The sequence below is a fragment of the Gouania willdenowi genome, chromosome 17 (assembly GCF_900634775.1).
Source record: "Gouania willdenowi chromosome 17, fGouWil2.1, whole genome shotgun sequence".
NCBI classification, from domain to species: Eukaryota; Metazoa; Chordata; class Actinopteri; order Blenniiformes; family Gobiesocidae; genus Gouania; species Gouania willdenowi.
In genome coordinates, this window is record NC_041060.1 from 8,061,308 (window position 1) to 8,074,331 (window position 13,024).

The 13,024-nt window shown below is 40.0% G+C and overlaps 1 protein-coding gene across 6 annotated transcripts in view; it reads right to left on the reverse strand.

The window, feature by feature from the left end:
• Positions 1–876: 876 nt before the first annotated feature.
• rasal2 (RAS protein activator like 2) overlaps positions 877–13,024 on the reverse strand; it is a 106,920-nt gene continuing 94,772 nt past the window's right edge. For 4 of the 6 annotated variants that reach the window (XM_028473161.1, XM_028473165.1, XM_028473167.1 and 1 more), the window contains 9 exons: positions 12,174–12,318; positions 11,130–11,369; positions 10,835–11,036; positions 7,897–8,096; positions 5,989–6,937; positions 5,173–5,307; positions 4,885–5,087; positions 3,786–3,873; positions 877–1,380 (listed from right to left, as the gene is read on the reverse strand). In XM_028473161.1, the coding sequence (XP_028328962.1) occupies positions 1,222–1,380; positions 3,786–3,873; positions 4,885–5,087; positions 5,173–5,307; positions 5,989–6,937; positions 7,897–8,096; positions 10,835–11,036; positions 11,130–11,369; positions 12,174–12,318 (2,321 nt within the window). In that variant the 3' untranslated portion in view covers positions 877–1,221. Of the gene's footprint in view, positions 1,381–3,619; positions 3,651–3,785; positions 3,874–4,884; positions 5,088–5,172; positions 5,308–5,988; positions 6,938–7,896; positions 8,097–10,834; positions 11,037–11,129; positions 11,370–12,173; positions 12,319–13,024 lie in introns of all 6 variants that reach the window. The other 2 variants (XM_028473163.1, XM_028473162.1) reach the window with 2 other exon arrangements.

Below are 13,024 nucleotides of genomic sequence, written 5' to 3' on the forward strand. Positions count from 1 at the left end.
TTAGAGTGTTCTGAAAGCATTATCTCAGAAATAAAAAAAGAAAAAAGTTTTTCAACTTTTATGCCCTAATATATCCTTACCTCTGATTTGGGGCGTTCGTCACTTTTTTCTCATTTTTCATGTGTGTGCACATCATATTTGCACTAGTTTTTAGGGTGTTCTGATAGCATTATCTAAAACAAAACAAATCAAAAAAAAAATGCCTTACCTCTGATTTTAGGTGTTCGTCAATTTTTATTTTAATAATTTTTCTTTTTGTGAAAAACACACCCAAGCCTTAACCAAAAAAAAAAGCTACCTCTGTGATAAGTATCTAAAAGTGGTGCTTAGCTTTAATGATTTAAAGTCGTATTTGAAAACATTTTCTTTAAGGAGATTAGTTTTGTATTTAAAAAAATCTCTAATTTTAAACTAAATATCAGTTCCAAAAGTTTTAAATGATTTTTTAAAAAAGAAAGAAACCCATTCACATTGTTACTATAAAGTAAAACAAAGCCTGTTTATTACAAGCTCGTGCATCTTTACCATTGAGGGGGATATTTTAATAATCCATTGTTTTATAATGTTTTTCTACAAAAAGATTACTTTTAATTTTAATCTCTTATCAAACTTAAAAACCATTTTTCTGAGGTAAAGCAGAGAAACAATTATTAGATTTTTTTTAAACAAGGTATTTAAAGATTTTTTGTTGACATTATTCTCTTTGTTTGAACATGTATTGTTTGTAATATTGTTTAAAAAATGAAAAAGCAAATGAAACAAAAACATGTTTTCAACTAAATCCATTCAGTTCTGACTGAAAGTTTGTTGCGTTAGAAAAGCAGTTTAATGGTTTTTCTCTTCGTGTTGAATGCATTTCCATTGAAACCACAGACATTATTTTCAGGCAAATTTTATTTCCAACATGTGACGGACGTGTGTGATCCTCCAACAGTCAGTTCAGTAGATCTAAAAGGAGGAATAAATTAAAAACCTGAAACAACTTATCAGGTTAAAGAGCAGGAAAAAAAACCTTTCAGAATAAAAACAACAAGATCCAAACGCTTCAAATTAAAACTATAAAAAGTCTTTAGAAAACAGTTTGAATTCCATTTTTTGGTTTTTCCGTCTCTTACTGTGCTTCTGTAACGCAGCACGTTCACTTTGTTTGCTCTCAGACGTCACTATTTACACTCTACACTGTAAACTCTATCTTTACAAAGTAAGTCCAGGTCCAGCCAATCAGCAGCTGCTGTTCTTGAACTCGCCGTTCTCAGTGATGGACAGCTTGGTGGGGTTGCTAGGTGACAGGCCGTTGCGGAGGCTGTAGCGCTCCTTCACCTGCGCCAGCGCCAACATCAGGCGAGAGTTTGCTGCATCCAGGGAGCCGATCCGCTTCTCCTGATTGGACAGAGACAGAGAAGGGGGCGGGACGTCAGCATTAGAGAATCATGACTCAACATTTATGAAGCCTGTCGGGTTTAAATTACACCAAGTTAATCCAAAACATTAGTTCACAAAACATCAAAATGTATTGTCCAAAGTTGCCCGATCCTTTCAACATATGCACGAAACACGTCTTTATCCGGTCGGCCTATTGTACGGCAGTTTGGGTTCAGTTATACAGATCGGGTTGACTGTCACCATGGCGACAAAGACAGTATAAGCAATGGAGGATTTTGATTTTCCATCACTTTGGTTTGGTTATATCAGGTAAAAATGAATTTTTTTGTACAACCCTATTTTAATTTTGGCTTTTTTATTATTCATTATTGCAGATATTTAAATTTTTTGTTAATGAGTTAAAATAATATTTAAAAATAATTAGTTTGTGCATTCTAAACCTGCTGCCAATATTTCCCAAATTGTTGGAAATGTATGTTTTGAGTGAATTCTGACTTATTTTGGTTTTTATTTTATTTTCGGTTTGGTCTTTGATAGTCAATGTTGTGTATTGTGTCTTGATATATTTTGTTAATGCCGAGGGTTGTTACCCTGCAGCAAAGCACTCGTCTTAAAGTGGTTTTTAATTTTTTACTTTTTAAAAAAAAAAATGATATTGAACAAACGTCATATGGTTTTTTATATTCAAATATCACAGATTTGGAATGAAGGAAGTGACGTAGTCTACTCTACGTGTGTGCGTTGAAAGGATGGAGCAGTGACAAACACGTGGGTAAAAAGGTGACGGCAGCGAGAAATTAAAACAAACATCGACAGGACGTTGGAGGGCAGCAGCCGAAAACAAACGGAGAGAATAAAAAGTAAAGAAACTCCTCAGTGATCCTCTGTGTTGTCTCAAATGTAAAAGCCTGCATTTTATTTTGAAAGAGTGAACAGGGGGACAGGGAGTGGGGAAAAGCAGCCAAAAAACAGAAACTTTAACAAAATAAAATAATAACTCAGAGCGTCTCAGGTCAACACACATGCAGCTGCCGTCCAGCAGGGGGTGCTACAGACTAGTTAAACCTGGTCTGACCATAGATACACAGGGGGGGTGGGGGGGCATCTACCCAGGACTAACTCTACATGTCATCCAGCTTCTGTCCACGTAAATAAACAGGTTTACGATCACAGAATGTTTTACAAGTGTCTAATCATTTTCTGGACATTATTAAAGTATAATATTTAATCAGTGTTGAGAAAAACTATCAAAGACAGTGAAACTCACTGTGCAACTGTAACTAAACCAAACAAATAAGAGGTTAATGATGCTCGACTGTTAAATAACTTAATAAATAACTAAAAGTTGCTATTTTAAGAGAGGCCAATTATAACATTAGACAGTATTCTATTAGTAACAATATGTACAATATTACTAATTATGATTTATCAATCAACCCAACTTTATTTATATAACACCTTCAAGTGCTTTACAGAAATGTGCTCATGTGACTGACAAAAGTTAAAAATGTTAAAAAGGTTTTTAATTATTTAATAAAATAATTAAAAAGATGACAAAATAGGAAAGAGTCAGTGATAAAATCAAAGCATAGAAATGACATTTTTTTCAAATATAAAAAAATAAATCTGGCATAAAAACATAGAAAATTAAGAACCCGGAACATTAGAAAAATCATAAAGCACTACATAAAAGCCAGACTGAATAAATAAAAATATTGTTTACAATTTTCTATTATTATTATGTCAAAAATAAATATGAATGAATATGTAAATAATTATGTACATTTTCCACAATCTAACATAAAAATTACACTACATTAATGAGAATAAAACCACTACACAGTTGTTTTCTTTACTAACACACTGTAAGTCTTGTATATTGTGAAAATCCACAAACAGTTGTTTAATGTGATGACAGTGATTATCTATGTGGGCAGAAGCTGCTGCTGGGCGTAGTTAGTCCCTGGTAAGATGGCCGCCGTGTCCGTTCTCCTGTATATATATATCTATAGATCCATAGATCTATGGCAGTGACTACACATTGATTTTAAACTAAGTTTAAAGGAGGAGAACCTCAGCAGCTGCTCTGTGATTGGCTGTTTGAGCAGGTCTTTGGCATGCTGGCGCTCAGTGATTCAGTTTTTTTAAATTTATTTAGAACATAAATAAAAATTAAAAATGGTTTAAAAACCAGCATGTGGTGGGAGGGGGCGGGGCCGGGGCCAGAGTTACTTGCCTGACTGGTTTATTTCACGTCCGTTACTGACCTGAAATCAGTGAAGAGCCATGAGAAACAAAGAAGAGGACCACCGCTAGGACAAAGTGAACCTGCTGTTCCTGCTGCTGTTCCCACAACCTCCCCCCTCTGCTGTCAGAGCTGATGCACTTTGACAAGTTTGTACCTGAGCGTCGATGATCTTCTGCTTGGCTTCAATCACTGCCTGCATCTCTGCATGATCGCGTTTCAGCTCCTCCTCCACCGCCATCAGCCTGCAGACAAAACTCAGGGTGAAACCACGTTCATGATCTACTAGTTAAAAAAAAAACTTGCATCCCTTCTGTTTTTTGGATGGACAAATGCAAAAAGAGATGCATTCAAGGAACAACATAACAAAACTATAAAAACCACATAAGATAACAATAAAAACATGAAAGGTAACAATCCTAAAATGAATAAATAATTAGTTAAAAGCTAATTGAGCATTTTCTTAAAAAGATGAACGTTCTCTGCAGCCCTGAGGTGCTCCGGCAGACTGTTCCACAGACGTGGACCGTAAAACTGGAACGACGCCTCACCTTGAGTGCGTGTCCTGACAATTAAATAAGTTCTTAATAATGAACCAGTTAAACTTATGAATGCTGGTAATTCTAAATATGCTGCAGTTTGATATCAACCATTTCAACTGTGTATTTTTGACTATTGCATTTTTACATTTGTTTTCTTATGGGGGTGATTTAGTTTTTGAGTTTTGATTTATAAATGAAACATGTTACTTGTATTATGAAACATGATGTTAGTTCATTTCATACGAGCACTGAATTTAATATTTTTTTCTTAAGCTTTTTGTCACAGATTGCAAACAATGTTTTGTTATTTAGTGTATTTTTGGCTGCTGCACTTTTACATTTGTTTCTCATGCAGGAGATTAATTTAATTTATTTCTTTTTTGGATTAATTATGAAATATGATGTTACTTGTTCCATTTGTTCAATACATTTGAAAATGTGGTTTTTAATCAGGATTATTTGGGGAACAATGGGCACAGGGGCTTGAAAGTTCACCTACACCCAAATAAGTTTGAGAAGTTTGGACTCAGTGTTTGTTATGGGAAGGAATAGTTGTCACTTGCATTATTTAATCCCCTTCAAAATAAAAGCACAGGTAGGGTTTTTTTATTATTGTTTTTTCCTACAACAAGCAGGTAAACCCCCCACTCTGAGTCCTCACACAACTTGTGGATCATGTGATGTGTGTGTGTTTCAGGAAGTGCTGAGTCATACCTGCAGATGATGCTCTTCATCTGGCTGTCCTTCTCCTCCTGCTGTCTCCTCAGACGTTCCTCACTGTCCTCCAGACGGTTTTTATATTCCAGCAGCAGCTTCTGCATCTGCTGCTCCTGAGTCTGCAGACGTCGCTCGTACTCTTCCAGACGACGACCAGACGTCCTCAGACGCTCCTTCAGTCTGGAGATCTCCAGCTCATACTGCACACATAGACATAGAGGAGGGAGAAACATCAGTGTCGTCACGGCAACACAAACATATCAAAGTGAGTCTCTTCTTCTTTACCTTCTCCACATTCCTGCTCTCATCTTTGCTCTTCTCTGCTCCCTCCTCCTCATCGTCGTACTGTCCGTTGTTTAGCACCCAGGCCGCTGTGCGCTCCACAGGAGACATGGCCACGGCTTCCACCGGAGACGCCCCCTGCAGTGACATCATCGTTACATCATGTCTGCTAATGCTGTGCGATATAACGATATATATTGTAGTGCGATATAAAAACGTCAACTGTATATAACCCTCTATCATTTATATCGCTAATTTAATGTATGTGGTTTTGGTCCCAAAAGGAGGTGAAATGCTGCCTTTTTCGGCCAGATTTTGTCACCTGGAGCGACCTGAATCATCAATTAGTCTGGCTACAAACTGTGTCACTACAGCCAATATGACTCTTTCAAGCAAAATAGCTGCAAACGTGTCTTACAAATGGATGTGTTAATCTATCACCTGCTGCTCTAGACGGACTTTTAAGGAATAAAACCTAACCAAACCTCTACGATGATATATGATCTTTGATAGCAGTGGCCATTATTGTTGGTGGCCTTTCCACATACAAATTTACAAGTCAGTGACAACAGTATATGTTGCAAAAGTCACAAATATTCCTTCATTGAGAAGATTCTTAAAGAAGTAGCCTTTATTTTGGGATATTTGTTTTTTTAGATTATTTTTACATATAATAAAATATATAATGAATAACAATTTTTCATTCATTTCATGTAAGTTTTAAGGAAGAAATACTATATCGTGACATACAATTTTTTCCATATCACACAGCACTACTGTATGCAGTGTGAGAGAAGGTGGAAGTTTGTCCTGCCGTACCTGTGCTGGCTGCTTATTGGTACTCCTGGTGGGTGGAGCCACGTTCTCCACTGAGGAGGCGTTTTGCGGGCGGTTTGTGGGCGTAGGCTCAGTGTTGGCGCTGCTGCTGCTACGTAGCGAGGCGCTGTGCGGGTGTGAGCGTGGTGTCCTAGCCCCACCTCTGCTCTGCTGCTCCACCTTGATGATGTGGGCGGTGCCTGCCGTGGTGCTCTGACGGGGGACGGCCACAGCTGTGGCAGCACCGAGGGGCAGACTGGGTGGAGGGTGTCTGCGTGGGGTGGAGCAGTCCTCGCTCTGCGTGCTCCGCCTGCTGCTGCTGCCCAACTCGTCCAGGCTGCTGTTGGACGCAGCGTGACCTTTGACCCCCACCTGGCTGCCAAAGTCGTCCGAGTTGCTGTGGCTGTTGTGCGAGCTCTCCGTGCTCAGGTTCTCTGAGCTGGAGTCCCGCTGCAGCGAGTGGGCGGAGCGTGTGGAGAGGCTGTGGGCGGGGTTACTCAGCTGGTAGACGGGGTTCTGGAAGGACAGCGGTTGGAGGCTGCGCTGCTGGCTGAGGGACGGATGCAGCGGGCGCCTCACCTGGGGGGCACTCTGGGGCTGGCCGTCTCTGGACGAAGCTTTAAGTTGGTGTTGGGTCGACTGTGTGTTGGATTGGGTGTAGGTGAGTTGGGGCGGGGCCTGTCCGATGGAGGCCTGCGAGCCCACCCTGCTGAGGCGGGACGGTGCCTCGTGGTGCAGTGGGGGCGCCCCCGGGCTGTGGAGGCTCTGAGGGTCCTGCAGGTCTACCAGAGAGATGCTCCGCCCATTGGGGAGGAGGCCGTCCCGCTCCTCGTGGTCAGAGAAGCTGGTGCGAGTGGAGGGGTGTTGCTGAGTCAGCAGGGGGCGCTGCCCACGAGGGTAACCATCCATCAGCTCACTGACTGGAGACTGCAGGCTGCGAACGTCATTGCGGCTGCAGGAAGCAGGGTTGGAGTCAATTACAATTACGTCTTCGATGATTCAGGCTCAATTACAACTCAGTTATGATTACAGTGACTGGTAATTACAATTTAAATTACATTTGTTAATTTTCCCTTGAAAGTAAATTGCAATTACATTCGAAATGACTAAAGTTCAATAACAATTAATAACAATTACTGAGCCTTTAATAAATAAGCCCATAAAATCTGGTAAAATAATCTTCCTCTTGTGTTAGCTTTCTGTTAGCATCTCTTATGATAATGGGTCAGTTTTGATCAATGTCTTAAATCAGTTCTAAAATACACTAAAAATATATCTTATATCCAGTTTTATTTTTTTTAATTGTTTTTATTGTGCAATATCCTTTCTTGCACCATCGTCTTCCCTCTTTCTCTCTGTACTGTGTATAGGCCTGTATGTGTGTGTGTATATCTTCCTTTTTTTATTACGGTGTTTATTTATCTGCTGCTGAAATACTGTAATTTTCCCTTTTGTGGGACGAATAAAGGTTATCTGATCTTATGACCCATGTTTTAAATCAGCTTTAAAATATACAGAAAAGAAAAAAAACATCTATCATCTAAATAGTTTTTTTTTATCTCTTGGTTACCTTGTTAGGATACTGATCCATGAAAATATAGGTATTATTATTTTTGGTGCGCGCGTCTGAGCCCTTTTTCTGTCAGTATAGAACATAGAACAGTAACATGGTTCTCAAATTATAAGATTTCCACTGTAGCTACAATTACAAAGTCAATTTTCTGAAGTCAATTACAAATACAACAGCAGCAGTTGTTTCCAATTACAATTATAATTACGCCATAATTGTAATTAATGATCAATTACGCTAGTACAATTATAATTGACCACAACCCCGGCATGAAAGTCAGGAAATCACACATTGGAAGTGTAGAATTGAAACAAAGTAGAAGCAGGGGGGCAGGGCTTTACCTGTTGACGGGGTCCTCAAAGATTCGATGTAACCCTGATGACAGGCTGCTGCTGATGTTGTGGGCGGAGCTATGATCCTGGAAGCGCCGCAGCTGCTGCTGGACGGGCGTGGGGGCTGCCAGGCAGCGAGAGATGTCTCCCAGAATCCTCGGCAGGGGGCCCAGCTTTGCTACGGTGGCCTGCAGGAAGGAATTTTCACCCTGGAGTTGTGTGTTTGTGTGTGAGTGGGGGTTGGGATGTATGTGTATGTGTGTGTGTGTTTATGTGTGTTTAAGGTTTGAATGGAAGCACCAGGATGCAATGGTGGCAGTGGTGGAAACAAAAAATGATGAAAGGGGCAGAAAACAGAAGGTGGGCAGCAGCAGGAGGAAGAGGAAAAGAGGGGGGGAGGAGGGGGAGGGAAAAAAAACATGAGGGAAACTGGATGAAAACAAAACAACAACAACAACAACAACAAGCAAAAACATCATGCTTCTCCTAAACACAACCAGGTGTGACACAGCAGGGCCATGCAGGGGGCGGAGCTCCACAGGGTGGGAGGTGTGGAGGAGGTGGTGGTGGTGGGGGGGTCCAGTCTATAGGTCATGCTGGGAGGATCAGCCATGCCGTGCTAATGTGATAATAAATCTATTGAAGTGATTTCCTTCACATTCACTGACTAACAGCCAAACTACAAGTGAACCCTAGAAATATATATAACTTAGGGCTGGGCGATATGGACCCACACTCATATATTTTCTCAAAATGCCAATATAGATCTCGATAATTTTAACTCAATAAAGTTTTACCAGAAAGACAATTCAGGGATAAATTTGCTAACGAAAAATGCCACACAGGCACATTTATTAAGTTGCAAAATATGTGACACTTTTGGCTTTTTGGCCTATAAGAGACAGCACGTGTGAGTGAGTTATTTAGTGTAGATGTGTAGGGTTAGGATGCACTCAGTAATCCATCTAACTGTGCTTTTCGTGCTGTTCTGAGAAGTAGTGAAAGCAGCAACTCCTAAAACAAACAAAATAAGCTATATATAAAAAAAAAAACAATATAGGTGATATTGTAATTTTTTGTATCGCCAAAATAGAAAACTCGATATATCTTGAATCTCGATGTATCACCCAGCCCTACACCCACTGTCATCATTCAGTCATCTTTGCTCCTGACGGGATTCACACTGTATGTTAGTCTCTCTAAGGAGCAGGTGGAGGAATCTAAAGCAGCACATTTAAAATGCTGCCCTCTAGTGGCCATCATCAGTTTAAAAAACATAGGTCCTAGGTCGTCCCAGAACCTCAGCACACCTTTCAACTTTACTTTTGCACAAATAGATATTCAAAGTATTCTGTGTTTTTATACTGTACATGGTGAAAACCAGAGGTGAAAGTAACTGATTACAAGTACTCACGTTGTTTGTACTTCTTTGAGTATATTTGTAAATCAATAATTTTTACTTGTACTTAAGTATGTTTTAAAAGAAGTAAATTAATTTGTTATATTTCTACACCCAACCATTACTGAGTAAATTATTATTATTTTTTCTTTTAAAATGATAAACGGACAATGTGAAACTACAAAAAATGAAATCACCAGACAACAATCAAATAATCCATATGTTCTGAGTCGTGCCATTTCTGATCAACGCCCAGCCACTGTCTTGGGTTCAGGTTGTGGTTTCTGCCTATTATTTTGTTAGTTGGCATGGCACGATTTTAGAGTTCATAAATGTAGCTATACTTTTTACTTTGTAATAAATTGATTGGTGTTATCTGGTATTATTTTAAAGTTTATACAGAAGATGTTTACTGTATGCAGTATGAACCATGGCAAGATTTATTGCCAAAAATAAACGTAGGGGTTGAAAGTAACTAGTAACTTTGACTACTATTTAATTGAGTTACTTTTTACTTGTAGGCGAGTATTTTACGAATGACTTAAAGTACGTTCACACCAAACGCGTTTTGGTCGTCAAAATCATGCCTCACGTGCGTAGTTGGATGCTTGTGCTCATTGAATACAGACGCTTGTCACCAGCCTCGAAGATGCTCGGGGAGGGGCTTCTGTTGCAGGTGGTGTTCATACAATGGATGATATTGTGGCGATCAGTTACGTTCATAATTCACTCAGTGACTGTGAAGTGGTGGGGAACATTATTGCGTTGGGAAGGCGGTGTTTCAGGTCGGATGTATTACGGTGTGACTCAGTGTGTGCACTGTGATGTCAGAGGGCTATAGAGGAATGTGTTTGAATGGAGAATAAAGTTTGGAGTTCCTTTTTGAACACGCCGCCTCTGCCTCCTGTTCATCAGCTCTACATTATCCAGAGAGTGGCTTGGCTTCATTTGCGCCTCGGCGCCGTTTCTGGATTCACCAGAGTTGCGCTGGGACGTGCCCAGTTTTACGACCTGCTGACCCGTATCGGCGCTCACATCTCCTACCAGGACACCAACTACAGGCGCTCTATGCCAGCAGAAGAATGCCTGTCCATCTGTCTCTGGTTAGTGTTTTTTTTCCCCTCATTATTCTGAATATGTCACAGTTGGGGAGTGCTCCTGATAGGTCGCTGCCCCGCGATATGCCCCAAAAGTTCAACAATCCCAACTCTAGTGTCGGCCATGTTGGAGGCGCCGGACGCACGTCAAAAGCTTCCGCCGCACAAAAATGTTTCAAAACGCGCCTCACAGGAGGCGGGGGACGCACAGCGGGACCTCCGATGCTCCCTAGAAGCGTGTCCACCATATATTGTGAATGTACACCTGACGCTTTTGGTGTTAACGCGTCATTACTTGTACTTTAATCAAGTAACAGTACTTCTACTTGAGTAGTATATATATCAGTGCTCTTTACACCTCTGATTCATCCAGTGTAGCAACAGGAACCCTTCGCACACACAAACGTGCACACACACGTGCACACAGAGATAGTGCTTAGTGTGCTGTTACCTTATCGAGCTGTGAAACCACCTCCCACAGTAAAGCGTGTAGCACTGACAGCTCACGGCCCAGGTCGATGTAACCCTCAAAGCCTGGAGTGTTGGACAGCGTCTCTGGGTTAGAAATCTCAGACAGGAAACGCATCATTCCTGCCCATTCGTGCTCCAGGAAGTCGTTCATGAAGGCCATGTACTCCTCCTTGTTCCCAAACCTAGAGAAGACACACACACACACACACACACACAGATGAGCTCCACCTGTCCTCAGAGGAAACATCTGGATGGAGTAAAGCGGAGATAGTCACTTTGTGAAGTTGGCGAGGTTCTGGATGACTTTGGCGATGAGCGTGAGCGTTCTGGACGTGCGGTCATCAGGATACTCCTGCATTAGGTTAAACAGTGATGGAGACATGATGGCGGGGCAGAGGAAACGCAGGAAGAGCGACGCGCTGATCAGACGTTTGCTGATGTCCTGCTGGTGGCCGCGAGCGACGCACTGTTGCTTCCACGACGCAAACACTTCCTTCAGCTCCCGAGGAAACACACTGCAGAGACAGGAAGTAGGAAGCACATCAGCACTCAGCGAGGGCTCGGGTTTCAACACAATTATTCACTCGGAGAGGCTTTTAGTGTGTCTGGGTAAACAATAGAACGTCCTTTATGTCGATGAGAGGATCACTGAGGAGCTCCTGTTTCTGCTTAAAGACTAAAACACACACTGGGGACCAGGGGACATTAAAGTCTAAAAAAACAATACATTAACTCATAAAAAACAAGCTTTCAACAAATTTGTTTTTTTTTTTTAAATTTATTTATTTCATTTATCAGTGTTTAAATATCTTAGAAAAGGATTGCTTGTCCAAGTAAATATAGTCTCCTAATGATGAAATTATACATTACATTTAATAGAAACATTGAGGCAATTTGTACAATTTTGTAACTGACATAAAAATGAAGGATCAGCATTTAGAGTAATGACCAATCTGAGCAATAATAAAGGAGAGAACAAAGGGGTCATGTGTGTGTTTGTTATCATTCTGTGTAATTGTTTTCTCATTTTGTGCATTTGTCATTTTATTTAGTGCATTTATTTTGTCATTTTATATATATTTTTTTTCATTTTTTTGTCGTTTTTTGAGTCCTTTTCAGAATTTTTCTAGTCGTCTTGTGTGTTTTTGAGTAACTTTTTAAACATTTTTGTTCTCATATTGTGTTTTTCTAGAACACATTGGCAGAAAAAGCTGTTTTTTTTTTTTCTTTCTGGTTCCAAATTTGTTAAACATTCCCAAATCATTAGTGAGTTCAAACTGAACACAATCACAGGCTTTTGGAGTGAAGCGTTGTCGTACCAATATGAATTGATGATTTTGCAGAAAGCCAGCTCACAGCACATCTTCAGGTTACTTTGGTGCTCTGACAGTTCACTGCTGGAGCATCGGCTCGGATCAACCTCACAGTTTTCGTCCGACTCGTACAAAGCTTTGATAAATTCCCCTGGGAAAAAAGTACAAAAAAAAAGACATTTCACTTAAAGTGTTAAAATCTCCTCCATCTTAATGACATTTAGTTCATTTGCAGATTTATTAACTTTTATCACAGCGTGGGCCACAAAAATGTGATCGTTTGATACAAAGGCCACATTATCAACATTAATGTCAGTATTCAGAATAATGACCAGCCTGAGCAATCATACAAACAAAGGGTTTTGCTGTCATTTTGTATATTTTTTCTGATTTTGGAAGGGGTTTTACGTTACTTTGTGTGTTTTTGTTGTTAATTTGCACATATTTGTTGTCAATTTCAGGTTTCCCTATAATATTTGTTGTCAATTTAAATACTTTTCTCGCATTTTGTTTGTTTTTGTTGTTGTTTTGTGTCTTTTTAATGTCAATTTGCATTAATTTATTGTCAATTTCTGTTTATCCTATCATATAAGACATATGTTGTCATTTTGTGTATTTTTCTCTTGTTTTGTATGTTTTTAGAGTCAACTTTTTTATTTACATTAGGGACCACACCAAATTAAGCCACATGCTAAGAACAAACCATGTCATGATAGTGATCAAAATATGTCTTAGTGTAATGAGTGAAAACATTCCCTAAACACACATCCGGCCTCGAAGGCTGCTGACGGTGTTGAACATTTGATAGTGAGTCGGCTAAAAACATCAACAGGGAGAGGCTGCAGTCACAGCACACA